The sequence below is a fragment of the Protopterus annectens genome, chromosome 6.part0 (genome assembly GCF_019279795.1).
Source record: "Protopterus annectens isolate FY-2018-M chromosome 6.part0, PAN1.0, whole genome shotgun sequence".
NCBI classification, from domain to species: Eukaryota; Metazoa; Chordata; order Ceratodontiformes; family Protopteridae; genus Protopterus; species Protopterus annectens.
In genome coordinates, this window is record NC_056737.1 from 412,886,583 (window position 1) to 412,913,978 (window position 27,396).

At 38.0% G+C, this 27,396-nt stretch overlaps 1 protein-coding gene across 1 annotated transcript in view; it reads left to right on the forward strand.

The window, feature by feature from the left end:
- Positions 1–27,396, forward strand: part of RYR3 (ryanodine receptor 3) — a 3,250,282-nt gene that overhangs the window by 1,845,890 nt on the left and 1,376,996 nt on the right. Inside the window, exons 36-37 of the mRNA XM_044074157.1 lie at positions 20,948–21,148; positions 22,291–22,393. Of these exons, the coding sequence (XP_043930092.1) occupies positions 20,948–21,148; positions 22,291–22,393 (304 nt within the window). The remainder of the gene's footprint in view (positions 1–20,947; positions 21,149–22,290; positions 22,394–27,396) is intronic.

Below are 27,396 nucleotides of genomic sequence, written 5' to 3' on the forward strand. Positions count from 1 at the left end.
GGAGGAGTCAGTGTTTCTGGAGACATATGGATCTGGCCTGTCTACCTCCTGGGTAACACCATTCACTGACAAGGCCATTGATTTGATCTCTCAGTGAGCATGGAAAGAACCTGATATGGTTGAACCCATCCTCAAGACACCAGACCAAATTCTGGCACCTCAGACAGGAAGGGAACCTGGGAACAAGGGAGTGCCTCTAGATGCCATGGTAGTGGCACTGGCCACAAAAAAGGAACTTGCAAAACAAAGTTCCACTGTCCATCTGCCTAATAGAGATTCTAGGGTCTTGGACAGTTTCAGGAACCTTGTCTATGCTTCAGTGACCTTTTCTCTTAGGTCACTAAATTGCCTGGCACGTTTTACAAGCTTGCAAAGAGATTTGATTAAGGAATTGTCAAATACTCTTTCAGGGTCCACTACTGCAGAGGTTTAAACTACAGTAGCCTCACAGTTGGCAACCCTTCAGTCCATCTCTAACTAGTCCATGAGGCTCATCTCTCATGCAGCTGAGGGTACATCACAGGGGGCGGGTTCAGACATCTCAATAAGGAGACATGCTTGGATGCACTTGTGTGATTTTGTGGTGCCCTTCAAGTCTTATTTCATCAATGCTCCCTTTGACAGATCTTCCTTGTTTGGCCTGAAAGTAAAGGACACACTGTTCATCTGTGAGAAGGATGGAAAAACTCTGTCTCCTGTAGGAGTACGTTTTTTGACCCCAACAAAGGACCTTTTTGAGGAACCAAAGTGTAGGACAAAAGATGTGGTTCACAAAAATCTCAGGGTCTTTTCCAAAATCCACATGGAGATGGTTCCCCCAGAGGCAGAAGGGGGAACTCTAATGGAAGACACTGCACGTGTGGCAGAGGTGGTCCACAAAACTAAGGGTCTAGAGATTCCTTCTCTGACAGACAGTAGCAGCACTCCTGAAAGGAGGCCTGATTGTCCCTTCTGTTGACAATCAGGGGTCAACTATCCCGGCACCAGAGAGCCTGGCTAGACATAGAAAAAGATACTTGGGTGCAGAGGATTATTTCTAGAAGTTATATAATACCTTTTTCTCTTCCATCCCCAACTCTACACAAAATTCCTGATGTTCCACCCAGTCAGAGAAAAGAAGCAGCAATTCAAATACAAAAGGTGCTAGAAAGAAGAGTCATCCAAGAGGTCCCGACAGAACAGATAGAATCCAGAACTTACTCAAGATTCTTTTTACTGCCAAAGAAAACAGAGACCTGGAGACCAGTTTTGGATCTCAGCAACTTGAACAACTCAGTTCGACACTCAAAGTTTTGGATGGTCAGAGTTCAGTCCATACTGCCTTTTCTAGGCAAGGATGATTGGATGTGCTTGCTAGACCTTCAAGATGCATACTATCATATAAAGATGAACAGACAGTCCAGAAGGTTGTTACACTTCTGGCTGGGAGCCAGTCATTACCAGTTCAGAGCTTTGCCCTTTGGTTTCACCACAGCTCCCAGGGTGTTCACCAAATGTGTGGCAGTGGTAGCAACTCACTTGAGACTGCAGGGATTCCGGGTGTTTCTGTATTTAGACGACTGGCTCATTACCACTCCAACCAGACCGACTCGTAATAGCAAGAAACCAAGTACTCCAAACTTGCTCCTTTCTGGGAATCACAGTAAACTGCAACAAATCTCAGTTGCAACCATCACAAGCACTGGAATTCAGAGGAGCAGATTTCAATACAGTTTCTGCCAAAGCCTCAGTTCCCCTAAACAAAGTTCAAACTTTAAGATTCCAAGTTCGGAAAATGATTCACTACACCCAAAATTTCCACCTGATTAATTGTTCAAGCCTTGGTGTCAATGTCCGCTGCCATAATTCTTGTTCCCCTGCCAAGCTATCATATGAGAATTCTTCAGTGGATGCTAGCATCCAAATTGTCAAGTCTTTATCATAGGATGTCACTTCAAGTAAGGATCCCAGTTCTTTTTTGTTTCATCAAGTAAGGATCACACAGACATGCAAGAAGTACATTTGGTGGTGGATAAGGTCAGACCAGCTTTTACAAGGTTTTCTGTTCATTCTTCCTCAACCCAAATACATAGTGACCACAGACGCTTCCCAGATTTGGGGGGGGGGCACTTCCTGGTGAAAATAGTCCAAGGCACTTGGTCCCTCAAAGAGGCCAATTTGCACATAAATGTACAGGAGATGAGAGCAGTGTTTTTAGCTTTGCAAGTTTTTCAGGATGCTCTACCACTGGGAACAATTGTGATTAAAAAAAGGGCAATAAGTCAGTAGTTTGGTATATCAACAAACAAGGAGGAACCAGGTCTTATCCCTTGTGTTGAAAAGCCCTCAGAGTATGGCAATGGGCAATCTCATCCAACCACTTTTTAATAACCACCAATCCAAACAATTCATTCATTAATGTATTAACAAATGAGCTGGATATTCTTCGCAATACGATTATCTATTTGCTTAGTAAAATGAATAAAACCTAACTGGGTTAGAACACAAAATACTTTCCACTGGATGCAACTGTACAAGTACTTATTCACATAATAAAATATGTTACAGTGGATATAACCCGGCTAGGTTAAATAATATATATGTATAACACAAAAAAGGCTAACATTTGGATTGGTGGTTGTGGTCACATGTTTTACATTGATTGATTATTTAATTACTGTGGTTCTTTAACTTTTTGTATCTGAGGAAGTCCCACCATAGAGTGGGACAAAAAGCGCTTCAATTAAACTGTTTGTTTTACTTTCTGAGTGATATGCTGAGTTCTTTCTCAGTTTTTATTTCATTGCACCAACTTTCTTTGCTTCACTAGTTTTTTTGTATCCTTCCTTAGAGTCCGGCCAGGATATAAGTTAGCTAGGGACTCTGTCCCAGTGGTTGAGTAATGAATGGAAATTGACAGCATCAGATAAAGAAGTTCTTACCATAATGTTCTTCCATCTGTGTCATCCATTTTCATTCTTCCTCAACTTTCCACCAACCCCCAACCTTTGTCATCTTAGACTTCTGGAAGAATGAGATGCTATTAAGACACCACTGTGTCTTCTGTGGAGCTCCAGATACTGGTTTCCTTTGTTAGAAACATTATTCAGATTGTTACTATTTATGTCACTTAACAACCCAGAATGAGGTATGTTAAGGGTTGGTGCATTATGAGTAGGGAGAAGCTTGAGAGTTTCAGTTGGCCACAAGCTATAGTATCAGCCGAGTCAGATCTGGGAATCAGATCTGAACCCAATGGTTCAGGAAGAATGAAAGTGGACAACACAGATGGAACGTTATAGTAAGTACATAGCTTCTTTTTTTCTTCTTATAAATACTTTTGCTTTTTTTACTGTTTTACTGTTAGATTGCTTTGCAAATTTATCTGCATTTTAAATACCCCAATCTTAGCCTCCCCTTTCCCATTTTATGGCCTTTTGCACGTGTGTGTGAGTAAAAATATAATGTAGATGCATAGTGTTTTTTATCTATATGCTATCAATTAATAGTATTTCAAGTTGTTTTGATGCCTTTTGCCCTAGAACTATTTGTTGTTGTTGTCCTTTTTACTGAAGCGCTTTGAACTGTGCCCTTTTGCACTCATCTGAGATATTTCTCATTGGTTTTAACAACCTTTTCAAGCTCATCTACAGCAAGGAAATATTTTTTCTGCCCTTACAGTTTCTTAGCTTCTGTTAGCAGCTTAAACTGGTTTTGAGGATTTGTGTACTGCACATTTAACTATCAGTAGACAGGCTATTTGACCAGGTTTGGAGGGGCCATCTTGGAAAGTATAGTAGTTGTGCTTGGAAAAGAAGACTAATTTTTGCCATTTCTGAGTTCCAGAACACTATTGATTCTAAATAGAGCTGTTTATGATTGGTTTTTCCTGTTTGATTATTTACTATTTATTGTGTGGAGTGGTTATAGCCGAATAGTGAGTAATAAATGCATTTCCCTTAAATCAGCACTACCAAACCATCTTCATTCCATTTGTTGACAATTGGCATATTTGACCTCGAGGCATTATCAACTTGTGCGTAGTTGCATGTGACTGCTCTAGTTTGCTACTAGCAGCATTGGTAGCATCAGCAAGCAGTGTGTGTCGCCCTTTTGGCACCATAGACATTGTTTTGTTAATATTCCATCAGCCCCCATTAACTTTTGCAGTTAAGAAATTAAAATGTAATACTCTAGAAATTATAGAGGGTAAGCAAACTAGTTATTTTGCCATCAACAACTTCCTAGCACTTGGCAGCCTAAGTGTAGTAACTGCCTTATGCTCATTAATGTTGAATTCCTAATTAACTCAGAAAATTCTAACTGATGATGAACTCCTGCTTGACTCAGAAAATTCTGTCTGTGACAGATGCAGATACCTAACTAATATGGAGGCATCCCTCTCTCAATTTACAGTATGCAGTGATCATCACGTAATCACACCCTCCACATAATTTGCAACATCCTCCTATATTGACAAGTCAATCGACTCCCATCTTAGTATTCATAAATCATTTTAGTTGTTGTTGTTGTTGTTGTGTCCTTTGGCTTTTCCCGGGTAGGGGTCGCCACAGTGGAACTCCGGTCCGCTAATGATTGGCAGTTGATTTTTACGTACCGAGTTGCCAGCCCTGACACACAACTTTCAAACGAAGGAACGCCCATTCATGCATGTCTCCATGCAGAAGACGCACTAGCTGAGAGTTGAACCAGACAGCGTCTTACTGTGAGGCGACAAAGCTACTGCAGCACCACCACCACGGATCTCATAAATCATTTTAGTAAAGTTTCTAATTTCACTGAGGTTTTGAAACATGCTTTGAGAGGTGCGGTTGAATGTGTAAATACAGTGTCAAGAAGTGCTGCTTCTTCTTTTGTATTAAGATGGTATGCTTGATTACATAATCAGAATTTCTATGATGATTTTAAAGCTGAAATTTTGAATACACCTGGATGGGTCCCTACTCCAGGCTAGCAATCAGGGAGACTCAATCACCACTGACTCCAGTGAGGGATGGTCACTAAGAGCAAAGATATATTCACACAGCATTTTCAGATGCAGCTGCCTACACCAAGCACAATTTCCCTTAAGACCACACAGGGAGCACACTCCAGACCTGGGGATGGACTCTCTTTCTCTCTCCAGGCCCACACGAAACTCCACATTGACCACTTTGGAGCTCTGTATCCCTATTCCCAGTAGCTGACACACATGCTAGGATATTTGAGTTACACACACACACACACACACACACACACACACACACACACACACACACACACACACACACACACAGATATACACACCTGGGAAAAGCTGGCAAAAATTTACTAGCTGTGCCCCTTTCTGCCCCGACTCTGAGGTAATCATGCTGCCACCAGTAAGCTACCCTTACGCTCTTACAAAGGGTACCCAGTTATACTATGTAAAATTAATACTAACACAAATGGTAGGGTGTGACCAAAGCAGCAAGACTTCCTGGAGCTGCCACAGTGCCATTAAAACAAGCATAAGTACTCTCAAGGTGTTAAAAGTATTCTCTAAAAGACCAGCTACAAAGAAAAGTATTAAAATATCTAATGATAAATAATAAAACAGATAACAGGAGAATACTGAATACAATAAACAGAGTTCCAACCACAGAGATATAAAAAAATAATACAGTGGATAGTTTCTACAGATGCAGAAAACAATATTAAATTATTCTTACTAAATGTCCCTGACTGAGTAAAGAATTATTGTTCCCTGATTAGTTACTAAAGCAAGACAAGCTGATGTCTGCTGAGTGTCTTACTACAGCAAACAGATGATGTCTGTCTTTGTCTGTGTGGATGTGTGAGATATATATCCTGTCAGAAATCTTTCATGTTAGGTTCCAAAGTGCTGCAGTGAGAGTTCCAAAGAAACCAGATACTTGTTAGAGAATTAGATCACCTCTGGTCAACTGACTCTGGTACCATACACACACAGAGCTTTGCTAAGGTCTACGGCAGCATCTGAAAGCTTTAACACAATTTCAAACGTTCCACCCTTTCAGGGTTCTCTGATAAACATACACATTTAATTAGTTACAACAATACAACCAAATATGCATGCAGGACCTACTGCCGATGCATTTTTAACACAAGTAACTTTACAAATATAGCAAAAATGACAAACGTGCAGGTATGAGCCAAATATATTTAATAAAACAAAATTCTATCAGTAACACCAAAGAAAGCACTCTAGCGCCTCGGCTTAACACAAGCCTTCAAGAAGTACTAAACTACAAAAAGACCAGGTCTTAAATTTCATTAGATTTCATGACCTTAATGGTTTAGTTGAACAAAATCTGTTTTTTTTTTCATTTCAGAAAGGGAAGAGTTTAAAAGACATGCTAGTGCATACTACGTTTAAAAAAACAGAAGAAAACTTGTTGTTACAAATCCAGCTGAAAGGGATGAGATCATGTGGGAATTGTGTAGCATGTGAATTTGTAGTACATATTATTCCTAGAATAAATCAGATTAATTTTCAAACAAACAATAGGAAATTATCAGTGTACCACTGAGAGGGTAGTTCATGCCATAAAGTGTAAGTGTGACAAGTATTATATAGGTCAAACTAAACGTGTTTAAAAATAGAGTAACAGAACATTTGAGAGACATAAGGCAAGCAAAATTGGAAAGTCAGTTAGCACAACATTTCAAACATTTTCATAATAGTAGTCCTGTTGGTTTAAAAGCCACTATTTTAGAACAAATAATAGGAGATAGGAATAGTGAATCAGTTAGAAAAATATTGTATAAGGAAACACTGTTTATTTTAAAATATGTCACTTTAACTCCATGGGGTCTGAATACAGACTGCTGTTGGAAATGTGTTATTTGATTGAACATGTTTCTTTAAAATTAATTTTTTAAATAAATTGATGTTAATTGTTTAATTAATGATTGGAGTGGCAACTGTGAGTATTAAGACCTGGTCTTTTTGCAAGTTAGTACTCCTTGAAGGCTTATGTTAAGCCAAGGTGCTAGAGTGCTTTCTTTGGTGTTACTGATAGAATTTTGTTTTATTAAATATATTTGGCTCATACCTGCATGTTTGTCATTTTTGCTTTATTGGTCTGAAGTGTTGTTTTAAGTTTTGGATCTTTAGAGGTATGGCCAGTGATCCTGCACTTAATTTACCATGAGTATTCAGAGAAGAATTGTCGGATTCCTCTCAGCTGACTTTGGATGGTTTCCTGCATTCTAATACAGAGATGGAAAAAGGAGGAGGTGATAGACCAGCCAGCAGTAATGAAGGGCCGTCCTCGCAACTTTGGAAAAGACTGCACATGGAAACCAGAAGCAAGTGTAGTTTGAACCCGTTTGCTGAAGTGGGTAAGCGCTCCACAATTATTTCAAGTGAAGCCAAAACCTTGTTTTATAAATTAGAGCAGCTACTTAACAAAGAAACATTGACCCACTATAATAAACTCAGCCTCCAGAGGTATGTTGAACTTGACATAGCTCCGAGGGGGTTGCAGGCAATGAAATTACCTTTTCAGCCATTTAATTTGTTCAGTAATGTTGACAAAGCCTTTAGGCAGAGATGGGAGAAGGTGGCACATCTCTGTTCACTTGAGTGGGTCAAAATACTCGTGGAACAAGATGAGGTAAAGCTCCTCTCTTTACATAAAGAAATTAATACTGTTTGCCATGATATTTTACTTTCCCTGGATAAAAAAAGCTTTGAGATGTGTTTGAGCAATATACAAGAAAAACTGGCCATGTTTGAAAATAAAATTTGTGAATAGAAATTAAATAAAATAAAGAGAGACTTGAGGGATTATGATAATGGTACAGCCTTCTTTAAACCTAAATGGCAACGTCGGGGATCACGTGTTTGCTTTCAAAACCAGGAAATAGCAGGAAAGGCAAGAAAAGAAGCTTCATTGAGTGACACAAGTAGATATCAGAGTGACCTAGAGGATGAAGAGGCTTTTCCAGCCTTACCCAACCCAAAAGATAACCAATATATGCAGCGAAATTTTCGTCAGCAAAGTGGACAGTATTATAACAGAAATGGGAAATGACAGTTCCGACAACAAGACTGGGACCAACATAAAGGAGGTAAATTTCAGGGACAATGGAGAAACAACAAAAGGACTAAATGGTATTAATTGAAATTGTAATGATGCCAGTATTGTTCTAAATTTAACTAATAATATGCTGGATGAGTATTTGTTTACAGCTTTACAATGGGGTCTTAAATTTATTCCGACAGTGTTGCCTATAATACAGTTTTTTTAAATTGAAATTTTTAAATTGATTAGAAAAATGCATTTGTGGTATTTTTTTCATGTTTATAATTTAGATAGAACTGATAATTGTATCAGAACTGCTGCTAATGAAACATATGATAGCAAAGATTAAAGTAATAGTATATTATCTGACGATTCGTTTGTTTCTTGCATTAGTGAATGTAATGCTTATTGCCCAATAGATACAACAGATGTTAAAGTTTGTAGTAAGTTCTTACCACCATTTACACATGAGGGTATAAAAAAGTTTCATTCTATGTCGGATTTTGAAATTGAAATGTTATGTAACAACTTTGATAAAAGGAATATTTGCTATAATTTAACTAAAAATGAATGGGTGGCAGTCAAACAATTCTCTCAACAAAACAATATTGTGATAAAACCCTCTGAAAAGGGTGATAAAATAGTTGTAATGTACCATTCTCAATATAGTAGGATGTGTTATGAGCTGTTACAAGACAATGAAGTATACAGAATATTGACTTATTCTGATATAGAGAAAGCAAAAGTAGAATATACTAATCTGATCAATAAAGGGCTGAGACTGTGTTATTGGACAGAACAAGGTGTTGAGAAGAAATTGTTAAATGAAGCTACTGAGCTAGCATACTTTTATTGCTTACCGAAAGTACATAAAAGTTTAATAAATCCACCAGGAAGACCAATTGTGTCAGCTAGAAAATATTTTTTTACACAATTTGGGGCTAGTATTGCACAAATCTTTTTATTGAAAGAAGTTGTTAATCTTCCATCTTATATTAAAGATTCATTTTATTTTTTACAAAAAGTTAAAGGGATAAGATGGAAAGAAGCAATGTATTGGATAACTATTGATGTAAAGAGTTTGTATACTAATATAAAACATGTTCATGGGATTGAAGCTCTCAGCATCTTTTAAGGTGATAGCCCATTAGCACATTATACTATGGATTTAGTGAAATTTAGTCTGGAAAATAACTTTTTCTGCTTTGAAGATACTTTGTACCATCGACTACAAGGCACAGCGATGGGTGCCTCATTTGCACCTATGTATGCAAATTTGTTTTTGAGTAGATTTGAAACAGAATATATATATATATATATATATATATATATATATATATATATATATATATATATATATATAAATTCATTTTATAAGAAATATGTAAAATCTTAGTTCAGAAACGTAGATGATTTGATCTTCCTCTGTGAAGGTGGTTTAGAACTGGCGACAGAGTTTGTAGCACAATTGCTAATAAATAGGTTCTCTATACAATTTGATGGACTTAGTTATGGAAATAAAATTTCATTTCTTGACATCTCCTTAGAAGGTGTCGTGGATGAGGAGATTAGGACAAGTTTACATAGAAAATTTGGGGTCGTTAATCAATTTATGATGGGTAATAGTTGTCACCCTAAACACACATTGAATTCCCTACCTTATGGGGAATTTTTAAGGATTTCTAGAATATGTAATAGGGACTATAATTTTGAAGAAGAGTTACAATGTACTGTGAATATGTTTGTAGAAAGGAAGTATGATAGACAAATAATTGAGAATAGTGTAAAGAGAATAAAAAAGTAAGATATGGTAGTAGATATAAAAAACAAGTGTTGATGCCCTATGGGGGTAATCAAGATATTATTAAGAGAACAGAGAAAAATATATTTTTTATAGTTATGACCTATAATACTTTGAGTGAGAATGTTAGGGAAGTAATCAAACATTATTGGAAGTTTTTGTCTAGATTCCATGACTTTAATGGATTAGTTGAACAAAATCTGTTTGTTTCATTTCAGAAAGGGAAGAGTTTAAAAGTCATGGTAGTGCATACTAAGTTTAAAAAACTGGAAGAAAACTTGTTACAAATCCAGTTGAAAGGGATGAGACCATTTGGGAATTGTGTTGCATGTGAATTTGTAGTACATACTTTTCCTAGAATAAATCAAATTCATTTTCAAACAATAGGAAATTATCAGTGTACTACTGAGCGGGTAGTTTATGCCATAAAGTGTAAGTGTGACAAGTATTGTATAGGTCAAACTAAATGCATGTTTAAAAATAGATTAACAGAACATTTGAAAGACATAAGGCAAGCAAAATTGGAAAGTTCGTTGGCGCAACATTTCAAACATTTTCATAATAGTAGTCCTGTTGGTTTAAAAGCCACTATTTTAGAACAAATAATAGGAGATAGGAATAGTGAATCAGTTAGAAAAATGTTATTATATAAGGAAACATTGTTTATTTTAAAATATGGCACTTTAACGCTATAGGGTCTGAATACAGACTGCTGTTGGAAATGTGTTATTTGACTGAACGACATGTTTCTTTAAAATTAATTTTTTTAAAATAAATTGATGTTAATTGTTTAATTAATGATTGGAGTGGCAACTGTGAGTATTTCAGACCTGGTCTTTTTGCAAGTTAGTACTCCTTGAAGGCTTATGTTAAGCTGAAGCGCTACAGTGGTTTCTTTGGTGTTACTGATAGAATTATGTTTTATTAAATATATTTGGCTCGTACTTGCACGTTTGTCGTTTTTGCTATATTGGCCTGAAGTGTTGTTTTAAACTTTACAAATATATTTTTAACTCAAGCATCTGTACAAATCAGTGTGGTAGACAAATGACATAAAATTCTTTACAAAATTCCAGCTAGCTATGCTGGCATATGTATACAAGTACTGCCCTACTCTCCCTGGCACAGATGGCATTACCTCATAACATCACAGCACCTTTAAGATCTAAATTGGTGTTTGGGACCCCTGATAAACAGATTCCCAAATCGTAGGATGATAGAGGCAAATTAATGGATAGGTTATCTAAGATGTTTCATGTACCCATGTTCTCCCCAAAAAAGGCATCTTCCTTCAGGGTGCAAAGCAAATAAAAATCCCACCCAAACAAAAGTCAGGGATCCAAAAGGAAATGGCAGGAGGATAATTCTTTAAAACCAAATAAGAGGGGTCCCTTTCCAAAAAAAAATCAAGCCCCTTGCAAAGGAATAGCTATGCTGAGTCAGAGAGCATCCATACCCACCCGACCCCCTGCCCTTCCTTCTCTTCTTCCTTTCCCCAGCCTCTCTCTCGAACCTGCAGCCAGGCTGCAAATAATTTTAGACAAATGAGTTCTAGAATAATTTGAAGAAGATATAGTTGGCAGTGGATAGAAAATCCTTCCCCTTTCAGAGGAATTCCCCCCAACCACCAGAACAAAAAGAGCAGTTTCCGCCAGTGCTCAATCACATAGTGGAAGCAGGGTCATAAAATCAGTACCTGTGATACACAAAGACAAAGGATTTCACTCCAGAGTCCTTTTGCTACCAAAAAGGAGCATGAGATTCATCCTTTCTAAACACCTTGGTAAAAGTTCAGAAAGTTATAATGCTCACCTTATAGTCGATCCTAGCATTGCTTCCAGACCAGTGTTTTATAATGACTAGACCTTAAGGACACTTATCATCATATTCCTAATGAGTCCAATTTTGGGAAATTTTTGAGATTTGCTGTGTCTGGCTTACATTATCAGTTTTCTGCATTAACTTTTGGGGTTTCTACTGCACCTCAACTGTTTACAAAGTGTCTGGCCCCATTGATTGCCTACTGTAGCATTCTAGGCATCCACGCTTTTCCTTATTTAGATGACTTACTGATTTGTAGATTTGTACAGATTCTTTATCCAGGTGGTTAGAGTTTTCAGACAATGTTGCATTCCTCATTTCCAACCTGGGCTTCAAACTGAACCTTCAAAAGTCCTTTCTCACACCCTGTCAGTGAATTGTTTTCCTGGGTTGTTTGATAGACACAGTAAGAAGAATGGGCTTAATGCCAGAATACAAATTTCTGAGTTATCAGGGCATTTTCTTGGATTTATCTCTTCTAGTCATGGTCTCAGCAAGAGACTTCCTCAAAATCTAGGCCTCATGGCATCAATGATCCTCATTGTACCACTAGCTGGATGAGAAAAATTCAATGGTACTTGAAGAATTGTTGGACTCAGCAGCTTCATCCCTTGGATTTCCAGGTACCTGTACTGGGATTTGTGAAACAGGAACTGCAGTGGTGATGGGATCAACTTTCTGTAAATCCAGGACTTCATTATTCCCTTCAGACCCCAGTCCAGTCTGTCTAGATGGACTCTTCAGATTTTGCATAAGGAGTAGTGCCCATGGGACTTTAAGTGCAAGGCTTGTGGTGTCCACAGGACATACCAAAGTACATAAACATAAAACATATTTTTGCCTTTTTTTTTATGCCTAGAGGCATCAGTAGGAGGTAACTGCAGAAATGCCAGGAGGCGCACTCAGCTGTAATGAGTTAACTCATTACAGCCAAGTATGCCTCCAGGTGTTTCTGCAGTTATCTCCTATTGATGCCTCTAAGCATCAAATATTTCTTGTTCATATTTGCATTAGTAATTCCAAAACCATGCTACATACATGGTCTCAGAAGACTTCATCTTAAAGCATGCATGATGGCAAACACAGTTGTATTGATATTCAGCCTCAGTCTAATGCAGCTAAAGAGATATTGAATATTATTTGTATATTGTTTATTGTATTGTAATAACTTTCATATTTATCTAAATATCTCAACATTCTGGTAAAACAGACAGAATGCATAGCCTCAAATGAAAGCTCACAGCTGTATGACGAAAATCCTGCCTGCAGTACATGTCTTGTCTGAATAGTTACTGAGATATCATAAGCTGTTTATCCATTACAAAATTAATATTCACTGCCTTTATTTTGGTTTATGAAATTCAGTTTATTGAATGCCACTAATGTAAAGAATAATTTATCCTGAATGGTTTGCCATTTACAGTTTTCTAGTAACCCTTATGCTTCCAGAGACGAGAATATTTGTTTGAACTGTAAGGTGAGATCATACCTCTCAATTGTCCAGATTTTCCCAGAATGTCCAGATTTTTGCTTTATATTTTTGGTCTGTTCCTCATAAAATTTGTGGTCTTCTGGCAAATCACTGGGATGATCTGATGACTGAAGTCACCAAATAATGACATACATTTGAGTTTCAGACTTCAAATCCCTCAGAAAATGTATGTTAACACAAGCCATGTTACTTTAGCAACTTTCTAAGTTTATAAGAGCAACATTTAAAATTTGCCCCTATTTGTGGGCCTTTGCACCCCCCTCCCATTTTTGTCAGGCTTTGTCCAAATTTGTTGCACTAAGAGGTTGGGAGGTATGGGTGAGATCTTCATTTTTTAAAGGCTCAGACCACACCCACTTGGAGTTAAAAGCACACAAAAGAGCTGTACTGGAGAGACTGAGAACATAAAAGATGTTGGTAGTGATTTCATGCTTTAATAGTTCTTCACTACTCATGTAGTAGTCACAGACAACACTTCCATCATGTGGCACCGGGGATAGTGCCCACAACCCTCCTGGACATGGGCAGTCATTACTAAATACAATCTTGAGTATTGACTAGCATTTTCATGGTATTACTTTAAGATGAAACGGCTAGACTTAAAATGATCTCCAATTTGATAGTCTAGTAATCTCCTATGATAACCTGAATAGGGAAGGGGGTCAAGGTCATACCCTCTTTACAGATTGTCATCAATGGCTTTGGAGCTGGCCCTGCTGCATTCCCTGACTCTTCAGGCCTCATACATTCTGTCAGAGCAAAACACAGTGTTAGACAGATTAAACAGATTCTGGACAGACCCTAGCGAATGGAGGGTCCAGATGAGGGGTACACCTTAAATAGATTGTTTGCCTCATTTGGAAACAGACTACTAAAAAAAATCTGTTCAAGACATCCTTGCAGCCTTTCTTGGAAGACCAATGTGCTATCATTTCCATGGTCAGAAATGTTCATGCATACATTTGTACCTTTTCCAGTTATTTCCCAAGGTTCTTGTAAATATTCAGAAATAATTACAAAAGATCATTGCAGTAACCCCCTTTTAGCCCAGGCAAAATTATTTCTCTCTTTGAATTGGCCAAGGGCAATTTCCACAAGCTTCCTCACTGACCAGATCTCCTTATACAGCATCAAGTTCGAATGGTACACCCCAACTTAGAGCAATTGCAGCTGACATCCTAGATGATTCTATTTTTATACCTTTTAGGCACTTGTTCTATGAGGATGTGCTGCAGGTGTTTAAGGAGGAAAACCTGCAAATTGAAAATTTTAGGTTTACAAGAAGAAGATGTTTTCCAGGTGATACATAGCCAATAAAAGAAGTCGAGAAAGGGTTTCAAGCTTGTTGGTTTTGAAATATTTGTGTGAGCTCCATAGAGATGTTTTTAAATCAAAAAGTATCTTGTGGCCATTTCAGCTTGTTTGCTCTTGGATCCCCTTGTTTTGTCTCTTTTTGTGTTCAAACAGTTTATAAAAGGAGTGTTGCATGTGAGGCCCCCTCGAAAGCAAATTCCCCGTCCATGGGATCTCAGTTTTATCCCTGAAAAATTGACCTTATCACCTTTCGAACCTACCTCTGTGGCTCATTAATTGGAAGACTGCTTTGCTCATTGCTCTGACATCTGCAAAGTGAGTGAGCTGCAAGCATATCTGTTTTTTTCACACAATGACAGGGTTGTATTATGCACTAATCCATCATTCATGCTTAAGTTGTTTCTGAATTTACTTTGAATCAAGCCATCAATCTCCCAGTGTTAAATCCTGATCCAAAAAACAAGGCAGAAACGATTCTACATATACTGGAGGGGCACAGATAGCTCAGGTAGTACCTTGACAGGACAAAGCCCTTTAGAAAAGCTGAATAGTTGTCTGTCTCCTATATGGGGGTTAAGAAATGTCAACCAGTCTCTAAGTAAACTACTACAAGATGGTTGTCCTCAGTTATTGTTTTCTGTTACTCTCACCATTCTAAATCTTTTCCAGGCAAGGTAAAAGTTCACTTGACTAAGGTCTTATCCTCTTTGATGGCATATTGGAAAGAAGTGGACTATAGAAGCCTTCTAGAGGCAGCAACCTGGTTGTCTGTTCATTCTTTCACAAAGCACCACAAACTGGATTTCTTTTCAAGGTCTAAAACAGGCTTTGCTAGGACCAATCTCCAGGAGCTCCTAGAGCCTCATCCTTCCGTTTTGGGAATCTACTGAAAATGCCATGAGCCAGTGGGAATGACAAACATAGTACAGTTGCATAAGTCCTATTTATCTGTAACAGTAGATGTTCAAATTCTCCACAACCTCAGTGGCAGCATCCATACACCATCCCCAAGATTGTGTGCAGCTCTGGTGAATTTCATCCTCATTGATTTGATTTTTGTTTTGTTTTTTTATATGGTTTTATGATTGGTTGCAAATGTACTCTTGCTAGAATATTCTAGCTTCATGTACTTTACTTTCTTTCTTTGTGGAAGAGAAGAATACTGAACATTCACTTTCTGTGACATCTGAAGGCTTCCCTCTCAGGATATGCTCAGCCAATCTGCAGTCATAGGAAGAGAGAACGAGGGGAGTCTTGAGCTTTTGAAAGCTGGCCAGTACTGGGTTACCTTGACAGATAACCTAAAATGCCAATGAGGCAGTGAGGAATTTGAACATTTACTATTACAGGTAAGTCAGACTTATGCAACTAAACTTTCTACTTGGCTCTTTCCCCAGGACAAGCTATGGCATGGGGATAGTTGGAGCCAACTGTGATACTGGTGAAGTCTGTAGCTGTGCAGAGAATGTGTGACTCTTTGGCACCAACAATCTTGGTCTTGTCACTCTACAACCCCAGCCCATTTGATATTAAGACAAATTAGGCCTTGAGAGGTCAACTAAGAGCTTTTAGCATTGATGTTGGCTCTGATTTATTTGGAGCTGTTTACTGTATATGATATTTTTGGCATTTGATCCTTAGGCAGAGAAGCCTTCTTTGGGTCCAATAGTGGGTTGATGTCTGTTAGTGGCTTTAATACCAACTTTAACAACATCTACAGGCACTTTTTTAGCATTCAGATCTTTGGAAGACTAACCACCTTGTCCAAGCATCAGGCCACAATAGACACAGCACCTCATTTGGACCCATCCTTCAACACTCAGCAATTGAAAGCTTTTGGCACCAATCAAGAAATCCACCACAGAGACCTTTGAAGAGCCACAGAAAATACACCCTCTGGGGTAATGCCCTTTCTCCTCCTCCTCTCACTGAGATGATTCCCATCATAAGGTTTATAGGAATCAGAAGTGCAAGAGGAGTATCTTAGACTCTCTGGTAGAGTCTGTTATTCAGAATTCAGACCTTGATAAAGGATTCAGATTTCAATAAAGGAAGGATTCCCATAATCCCCTCTGGATTACCCCAAATTTGGGTAAATTCTGGAATTAATGATGGAGAGTGGCACTTGACCCATACACCCCCTTCTCTGATGAGGAAATTCTGACAGAGGCTTTTACCTCAGGTAACTTCTGCATCTTGAGTGGTTTCTCCTTCTAACTGCAAGTTTAACCTGATAATGGGATGGGACTTGTAAGAACTCCATCTGGCTGAGCCCATTCTAAGGAAGCCAGACAAGATACTGCACCTTCCTAAGGATGGCTTTTTTTGGAGATGGCCCACTTATTGACTGAATTATGGTAGTATTAACAATTAAGAGAGAATGCTCAGATATGAACATGTCTAATTGTCTGCCAGATAAGGATTCCAGAATGATGGACAGACTGGGGAACCATGCTTTTGAGTTAGGTACCTTTGCCACTTGCACTTTAAATTACTTGATGCATATGAACCATTTCAAGTGTGACCTAACCAAGAAGACCCTAGACACACAGAGAAGATCAGTAGCACCAGACACTCGCAGACAATCAAAGGCTTAGGTGTCCACTATGCTTCACATTTCTACCATCTGCATATGCTTGTTATATAATTCAGCTTATGAAGTGGTGAGAGTTGTGGAGATGGGCATTACTTTGAGATATTATGCCTGGCTCCACCTGTTTAATAACCTTGTTGATAACTTTAAGGTGTCCTTCACAAATTTCTCTTTCAACGTGTCCTCACTTTTCAAACATAAAATGAAAGAGAAACTGGAAAGAGGCAAGCAGTAGAGCAAGACATTTTTATGCGATGGGTGCCAAATTCACAGCTACAAAAAGGTCCTTTTGAGGCAACCCTTTGACAAGTTTCAAGACAGGGGTGCCCACAGAGGCTCACTACAGAACCAGGGCTTCCATGGGCCCTTCCAAAGAAGACAGCAGCACATTTCCTAGGGTCTTGCCCAAGTGGTCCACTCTGGAGTCAACTAGGGGTTAACTGTACTGAACCAAGGAATATGGATTACCATCACACAGGACAAATGGGTCAGAAAGGTAGTACCCAGAGACTGTTCCATTCCCTTTTTTCTAGTTGCCTAGTTACCATCCTCCCTTCCACTTCCAGATGTCCCAGCCCCATTGAAAGTGGGTGGCAAAAGCAGAGGTTTCAAACTTTCTGTCTGAAAGACCTATCCAGAGAGGATCTGGGGTGTATCTGATTATTCTTGGCTGCCAATAAAAACAAAGATCTCAACCCAATCCTACATCTCAGTGGCCTAAATCAGTATATCAAGAAAGCATGGATGGTTACTGTGCAGTCCATCCTTCCATGTCTCCAGGAAGGGAATTAAATGTGTGGACTGGATCTCCAGGACACTGACTTGATCCAAGCTTCCAGGAGATTTCTTCACCCCAAGGTCAAAGTTAGTTGTTACCAGTTTTGAACCTTGCCATTTGGTCTCACCATAGCCCCCAGGGCATCACCAAGTGCATGGGGGTGGCTGACTCCCACATGAGGCTGCAAGGAATCTGGATATTCTGTTATCTGGATGACTGGCTCTTCATCTCTGCCACCAGTACTCACTCACTAAAGCAAGAGACTACTTGCTCTAACTTTGCCTGACGTTAGGAACTGCTGTAAGCAAAGCAACATCACAAATAAACACCAGTCAGAATCTAGTGTTTATTGGATGCCATCTGGACACCATACACAGGTTAACTAAACTTCCATAAAAACACACTCTTCCATTTCAAATTTCCATTTGTCAGCTGCTAGACTTACCTCTTCCAGCTACATTTCAAACCCTTAAGATGCTTGGTCTAATGGCAATAACAATCCATTTATTGTCAAACAGTAGGTATTTCATGAGAATAATACAGTGGTATATGTATCACAACTAGAGAATGAAATCAGCAAGTCCATCTGAATAACACCTACATGCAAAAAGCATCTTCTCTGGTGGCTGATCAGCTGGAACTTCATCACAGGGTCCCCTCTGTCCTTGCTCTTTCCATGGCAAAGGTTACAACAGACACCTCTGCTCTGAGTTGGGGTGTAGTCATTTTGAAGAGCAAATGTTTCAGGAAGCATGGTCTTCCCAGGAGGTCAGTTTGCAAATCACTATACTGGATATGAGGGCAGTTTTTCTAGCATGGTGGGCATGACAGGACCTCCTTCCATAAGCTTCCATAAGGTGTGTTATCTATCCAAACTGACATAATAGCAGTGATGTGGTATAGCAACAAGCAAAGTGGCACCATGCCTTACCCACTGTACCAGGAAGTGTTGAGACAGTGAGAATACACAATTTGTACTTTAATGCTTTCTGGTACCAATGCATATACCCATGTGGTTCAACTGCCTAGTCGATAGGCCCAGCAGGAATAGCCTGATGCCTCATGAGTAGTCCCTCAATCCAGATTTGCAGAAGATTGGGAAGCCTTGACTTATTTCCACCTGTGTCCATCACCAAACACAGCAAATTATTTCCTCTTTTCCCTTGCCCCTACACAGAGGCAGACTCCAGGGGTGCAGTTATCCACCAGTGTACATCAGGTCTACTTTACACATTTCTTCTAGTTACACTGAAGGTAAAGTTGTGCAGATCAACATTCATCCTCATAACTCCTATCTGGCCTCAGCAACTGTTATCTTGTTGTGGTTTTATCTCAAGCAGAAGCCCCCTGCTCCTAGAGCCTCTTCTGCATTCCTCTCCCATTCAAGAATCACTCATCACCTGGGCATCACATCTGTATGATTAACTGTATCATTTCTCCAGTTCAGATATTGACCAGGAATACTGCATTCCCTACAGGAGCAGTCCACATTCTCACAGCATAGGTTCATAGGATGGTACTAGGCTATTGGCCCGGAGGCCCTTAGCCAAGAATTTTGCCCATCTTCCCTCAAAGTGAGTACCAAAAGTTGTCTACCCACACACTGTACCAAGGCAAATGAAAATATTTTTAGATCCTTTTTCAGTCTGAGTACATTCAGTCTACTCTTTATAGCATTTCCTTTTGATGTGTGAGCTAGCTTTTCTACTATAAAGGTACTGTTAGCAGCCATCTCCATGAGGGAGTCAGTGAAAACTTCTTAACCTCCCAAAAGTATGCAAAGTATTCTTAAAAGGTACCTTTTTACTCTGGCCTCCTATAAAAGATCCTGCACCACCTTGGATCTCACCTTTGTCTTAGAGAAATTAACGCAACCTGCTTTTGAACAAGCCTGTTTTGCAGATCTCAAGTTGTTATACTGGAAATCCCTTTTCCTGATAGATATTACTTCTCCCCAAAGAGTTTCAGAGTTGCCAGCTCTGTCCTGCAAACCTCTTTACCTAATTTTTCATAAATAGAGAATTTCCTTACAAACAGATCCCTCTTTCCTACCTAAGGTGATCTCAGAGTCCAACAAAAATCAGATTCTCCATTTACCAGCATTTTTCCGTACATATTGCTACAGCAGAGAATGTCTTTTTCATTGCTTCTTTGCCCTTACACAATTGAGAGTTTACTTACATCCAACAAAACAGTTCAGACAACATGATATGTTTGTTGCTTCCTTCCTTGATCAACTGGGACAAAAGTATCTAAAGTTACCTTTTTCAGATAGCTTTCCAATTACATCTTCTCTGATTATTCCTCATCCAGTTAAACTCTTCCATATAGGGAGTTTGTGCTCATTGTCTGTGTGTAATAAAATCTGCTTCTGTGTGTCAAAAGTGACTGATATCTTGGTGGAGGTTGGTGGAGTTTTGAATTTGGCACTTAATACAAAAAGAAGTGGTTATAAGCTCTCCCATATAGACTGAGGACACAACATCTGTGTATGATGTTTGTTCAGCAGACACCTGGCATTTATGTATACTTTTACCAGACATTGTAAGCTGGATATAGTATCTCTGTCAAGGTCTTCCATTGGAGCCATTATACTACATGGTGTTCTGTCATGATCACACCCAAAATGTTAGCTGGGGACTTTATACCATCATGTCAAGTGGAAAAACTGGATAATCTAAGATACCTCCAAACTGTCATCTACTATCTCCTGACAGACCTCATCAACTTCTTGAGGCCACCTTCCATGCTTTCTCTGTCTTTTGTATTGTATCGCCTTCCTTGCCAGCGAAAGGATTAGAAGATGTTAGGCATTTATACTCAATGTAAGGCAAACATAGAGCAGTAGTGCATTATGAGATACGAGCTGTGTGAAGAAACCTGTTTTCTGTGTTGACACCTAGTGGCATCCAGTCCTGTCACACAAAGTGGATAGATGTGGATAATCAAGATCCAGTATTATGGTGATTACATAACTGTCATGTTATATACCATTCAAGTGAAGATGTGTTTCTTTACAGTAAGGAATTTGTTTGATGTACTGTCAGAGTTTAGATTTAAGTATCTGTAAACCAAATGTCAGATGTTTTATTTTTGACTTTTCTTGTCTTTGTTCTAGATGTGCGAGCTACTACATTACTTCTGTGACTGTGAGCAGAAACACAGGGTAGAAGCCATAGTGTCATTTTCAGATAGGTTTGTTGGAAAGCTGCAGTTTAACCAGAAGTTCAGATACAATGAATTGATGCAGGCTTTAAATATGTCCGCTGCTCTCACAGCCAGGAAAACAAAAGAATTTCGTTCACCTCCTCAAGAACAAGTAAGTTTACTGAATTTCACAGAGGAATCTGCAATATGTAAAATATTCTATCATATCACATTTGGCAGTTTCATTTGTATTTGTTTGCATTTTAAGGCATATATTATTTCATAACATATTACTATTGCTGGATGGAGAATAAAAGATAAGATAATGCAGAAGTTCTCCTGCACTTTGATGCTCACCCTGGTTTAAAACATTGGCAGTTGATGTTAGTCTTGTGTTTCATTGGCTTTACTTTTTTTTTTTTAATGAGTTGTTGCGGGTGTTGTTTTGTCAGCTTTATTACATTTCTTGAATGTGCTGTTGGGTCTTTGGTTTCCTGGGACAGCATATTAAGTTTATACTTTTCCAAACATTATGTTACAAAATGCCATAAACATTAGGCAACAGGTAGGCATTTAGTGTCAGTTTGTTGAACTGAGAGTTTGGGGTACAGTTCTCTGACTATAGGTTCATCAGTTCATAAGTAGTTATGAGATGTTTAGTCAAATATGCAGGTCAAAACCACTGCACAGAAAGATCAAGCTTTGAATATATCCCAGATTACCAAATTGCAACTAAATTTGGACTTTGGGGAAGCTTTCACAGAGGGATAGGAGTGGTGTGGCTAATCTTGCCCACACACCTTGGGGATGGAAGGCCATGACTGGTCCATGGGAAGGACAGCAACAACCTCGCATGCCTAACCAGTGCATGATTGTTGAAGGAAATATGTTCCCTTGTTTAATGTTAGGACAACCATGGAGGCGATTATGTCAAGAATTAGAGGTACAGAAGGTTGGATTTTATTTGGGAAGGTTAGCAGCCTGTACTAGAATTTTTTATTGCATCTCTGCATCTGTGATGCTGTGATTGAGCTTTAGAACTAAACAAAGACAAGCAATCAGTTGCTGATATTTATTGAGCAGTATTAATATAGTTCATCACACATTAAGAAAGTCACATGTACAACCTCCATAAAGTAATGCATTTTTACTATTTGTTTACACTGTGTGAAAATTCTGTAAAAGACTTTTATACAACACAGGTTTTATAACAGGATGTAAAAAATATCAGGCACAAGTATAATGCAGTGCAAAGCAACATTTGGAATATATTGAGCAATAGCTGTATTATGTTCTTTTTCTTTCTATTTACAGATCAATATGTTGGTGAATTTTAAGAATGATGATGACTGTCCATGCCCTGAAGATATTCGAGATGAACTTTACGAGTTCCATGATGACCTTCTTATGCATTGTGGTAAGTGTTGAAGCAAACGGTCTATTGATTTATTTAAGTTTTTCATTTAAAAGATAAAAAAAATTGTGTCATACAAAAATAGCACAATAGAGTAGACCACTTGATTTATTTGTAGACTGTAATGATAACTCAAGAAATTATATGTCTGTTCATTAAAGGTCATATACAAACAGCCGAGACAGAAGTACATTTTATACTTCTGCTTCTCCACCCTCCAACCCACTGGCTGCTGTGCTCTGCAGTGTCTGTCTAGTTATCTTCAAAATATATTAAAATTCAATTTTAAGAAGTCCGATAGCACTGTGGGCATTTCCTGGGTTTTCTGGTGTTTTGCTGTAGAAGTGTGCCTCATAGGATGCTGATACCAGTGAATACCTCAGTGAACATAGACACCAGAACAGGAAGTACTCAGCATATGCATTAGGTTATCATGTCTCCCTTGTGTGTTCAGCATGAGGGTAGCTTTCAAAGGAAACATGCTAGTCTTCCAGTTTCACAGAATCAGCCCGGCCCTGTGGCAGTGAACACCAGCAACCTGTAGTAGAAGTACGGGGAACATATAAGCCAGTTCACTGATGTGTAGACTTAGATAACACTATGCTTCTCTGGAGGAAAAAAAAGTTTGAGTCTGTTATTGTAAGTAGAACAAAATGGATATAGAAGAGTGTATATGAATGAAATGCAAACAGGTGTACAGTTATAAAGCTTTCAAAAAATGGAAGTTGACCATTCATATATGTCATCAAGACATAATGGATGATGACATAGGACATGAAAGCCAACTGGCATGCATGTGGTGGCAGCAGAGGGGAGAATACACGCACACACACACACAGATATATATATATATATATATATATATATATATATATATATATATATATATATATATTTTTTTTTTAATATATAAAATTACTGCATGTTTATACTTTCCATGAGTAAAACTCACAATTATTAGAGCAACTGCAAAAGTGGGCTAAGGCTTCGGGGCCATTTTCCAAAGATGTTTATGCGATGAAGAAAGTTGTCAATTTCCTGCATACATACTTAAATATGTATTTTCTTCATTATCATGGAAAATATTGCAAATGTCACTAAATGTGTATAACTGTGAATGACTTATTGTAAGACAGTTACTTTTCATTCAATAAAAACACTGACTTTTTGGCCAAAAAAAAAAATTATTGTGTGGATCATTCAAACAGCTTAAACTTCAGAAGTCCAATTTGGTACCTCTGAACTATACAGATGTTTTCTAGGTTTCTTTTCACACATATTGTTGTGCAGATGAAGATGCAAGTCCCTGATAACAGTCTCAGTTTTCTGTATTATGTGGTGCTAAACCTGAATGAAACTACATGTTTAGTCTTTGATTAGATGACAAATAGCAAGATTTATTAGCTCAGTAATATTATGCCAATATAATGAGATAAGAAGTCAGCTACTGATCTAAAATTCAGTCACTGTTATTAAGAGAATGTACCTATCATATGCTTTTGAAATGTCTTCAGTACCATGGAACTGCAAACTCTTTTCTTCTGCACTATCCCCAGACTTTATGCACTGATACCACAGTACGAATCTGCTTTGTTGCTTTACAATATAAGGATTCATAACATGGCCCATTTCTCTGTCAGAGACACAATCAGATGATTGGTGGACAAAATAGGAATAAAGTGCCCACAGAATTGCATGAGGCACACAGTGCAAGATATAAATGCATGCGATGGTAGTCACAGGGAAGAGATATGGAGCAGTAAGTTGGTAGGTGTCTAGTCTTTACTAAGAAGCTCAGGAATAGGATCTGAGGTTAAACAAAGTAATGCTTCTTAAAGTTCTGATGTTACGATAAAAAGTGTATCTGCAAGTCTGAGCTCTTAAAATAACTTTATCAGTGGATAAGCACCTAAGAGTTCAAAGAGATGTTAGGTTCTAGTAACCCAGACAGAAGAGACCTATGTGAACGCTGAGGTCATTCATGATGTTTGCTCAATGGCTAAAAACCTCTGAGCACCAAGAGATATGGTAACAGAGAACATGTGTTAAAAATATCTGTAAGGCAAGCATCCTGTAGGCAGCACAAATATTATCTAGGCCAACAAGTTGTTTACCGTACTTGTGCTAAGTAAGTGTAGTACAGTTGCCATGTAATTTGAGCAACCTGTTTCTACATTTAGATCTTGCTTTCTGGTGGCTATCTTCAAAACCATGGTAAGATATAAGTTCTATTTTTGAACACTTGAGTTTTTTATTGTTTTAAAATATGATCCAAATTGATATGCATGTATAAGAAACATTACAATATACAAGTCCACCACAGAACATACTAAGTAGATTAACAGTCAGAAGTAGAATTTTAGTAATAAATAAATTTATAAATAAATTTTATATATATATATATATATATATATGTATATATATATATATATATATATATATATATATATATATGTATATATATATATATATATATATATATATATATATACATATATATATACAGACATAAATATTACACACACACACACACATAGTTTAATGCTTCCAGAGTTATCAGAAACAATCTGTAATGTTCAGTAGCATTGTCATCTAGCAGGAAAGGCATTCCTAATGGAAAGCATCTAGTCACTCTTTTTGACTAAGCTTCAAACAGACAGCATGTGATTAACTTCTATGCAGCCCTTCAATGGCAAAACTCAATTACGTAGATGTAGGTTTCCATACAAAAGGAATATATTGCATTTAGCACCTGTTCACAATATTTAGAATGTTGTCCAAGCTACCTCTTAGAAAATGTTGGCTTCATACCAAGTTGTCAAGCTGCCTGTTTGCAACAGACATTAAACACCTCAAGTAAAACACATTATTATCACTGAACCTTCACCAGCTAGTAATACTCAGTTTTTAACTTTATCATTTGCACCAAGTAACTCCAAATGTTCCTCATCTGATCACTGCTACAGTCGTATATAGCTATATGGAAACTATAAAGGATCAGAAATATGGCCCAAATACAAAAGCTCTTGAGCTCTTTCTATGAGGACAGTATGTCTGCTGGAGCTTGAGAGTACAGCAATATAAAGGCAGGCTTACGGGCATGAAAACTTGTAACTTTCTTGCCATTGGAAGATTCAGTTAGATGCTGTCGTCTGTGTGTCTTAATTAGTTAGGAGCTCAGCTTTGAGATTAAAATGTTGGACCAATAAGTATCCTTTTGGGGACTTTCTTTCCATTTTTGACATTTTTTTTTCTTATTATGTTTAGAAGAAAAGGGAAGTCACTGCATGGCAGACAGATTCCATACAGAGACTTTTACATAGTTTGCCTGTTTTGTATGGGGTAGGATCACCAATTTAATACTTGCAGTATCTGTCATTCTTTTACACCTAAAACTATTAGAAGCAGGTTACATTCTCTTCGTATTTTCTTTGAAAACCAGAAACCTAAGGCCTTGACTAAAATAACAATGGATACACATGCAACTTCCTCTAAAAAGTGTAATAATTTCACAGAAGTCAGTGAAGAGTCCACTCCTCCTTCTCTCTCCCCACCTTTGGTGCAGATATCCACTGTGATCATTTTGGCATCTTTGGACCAGTTGTCTTCTACTCTTAACCCCTCTGGTGATGCTCTGAGAGATGCCTCTAAGGGTCAGGAGGATGAAGCATCCTCAAAGGCCAGACATACTATAATTTTTGAGAAGGGAGAACAATGTTGATATGGGCAAGATGTCAAATCTCATGTTCAGATGAGAAAATCAGTAGTCAGTCCTCAGTCCATTCATTATACATCTGATTTAACTCATTCTTTTGAAACCCAAAGAAGAAAAAAGTCTCAAAACTAAACATGCCACTCCACCTATTGCTTTTGCCAAGGACCTTTTTATGGCATTTCAGTCCTTGCGATCTGCTTTTAATTCCTCCTATCAGAAAAGGAAGCACTCTCCATTCCTTTCTGATTCTGACTCCTGCTCTGATGTGGAAGAAATTGGTCTAGACAACACCTCTCAAGCTTCCTCCCCTGATTCCCTAGAGTCCAGGTCTGTGTTGAATATTTCCTGTTACTCACCTGTAGGGGAAATCTCCTTTGCTGACCATTATTAAAATGAAAGCTGTTTTCCAGTGGGAGGTCAGTGAAATCTAGACACCAAGAAAATATATTATTAGCTTTTACAGGTAGGCATTCATACACCTTCAGTTTTTTCTCCATAACAGATGCTCTGGAAGTTGTTTTCTTTGCATCTGATACTTCACCTAATAGTCAGCCCTGGGTTCCTACGAAGTCTGATAGACTGCAAACTGCCATAGTCCCTTAAGTTCATCTTTCTTAATCTTGTAGAAGGTCCAGCAGTTATTTAAGGAAGTTAATTAAGGAAGCTGGATCTAAACTATTTTTTCCCATAATCTTGTTCCTTTAGATAAAGATGGAAAGGCATTTGATATAATTAGAGCCAATGGCAAAGAACATAAGGGACTCAGAAATTCTAAAATATAATTGGTATGATAATCAAGAAAAGTTGTCTTTATTTGTAGAAAACATTATTTTATACCTGATAAGACCAAGAAATTACATGTCGGTGTTCCGGACCATCTTGAGACAGTTTTGAGTCTTTTCAGGATATAAAATTAATGAAGATAAAACAAAGGCTATAGCTGTAAACTATGTACCCACACATGAATTGGTCCAGCAATACCCATATTTATAGGTACATTTTAAAATTAAGTATTTTGAGTAAGGATTAAAAAAAGATTCTGTTATGGCAGCGAAGGATGTGTGGGTAGAGACTAAACAAAAGACAATACAAAACTTGAGAAAATGGAAGCTCTTGTTTATGAATATGGATAGTGAGACACAACAGTGAAAATGTTTTTACTTCCTTATACATATTTTTTGTAAACCAGAGGAGAAGTTGTGGGCAATAATTAATAAAGAGTTAAAGAATATTATCTGGGAAGGGTAAGGGTCAAGTGAGATAAATTAATCCTTCCAGTACAACAAGGGGA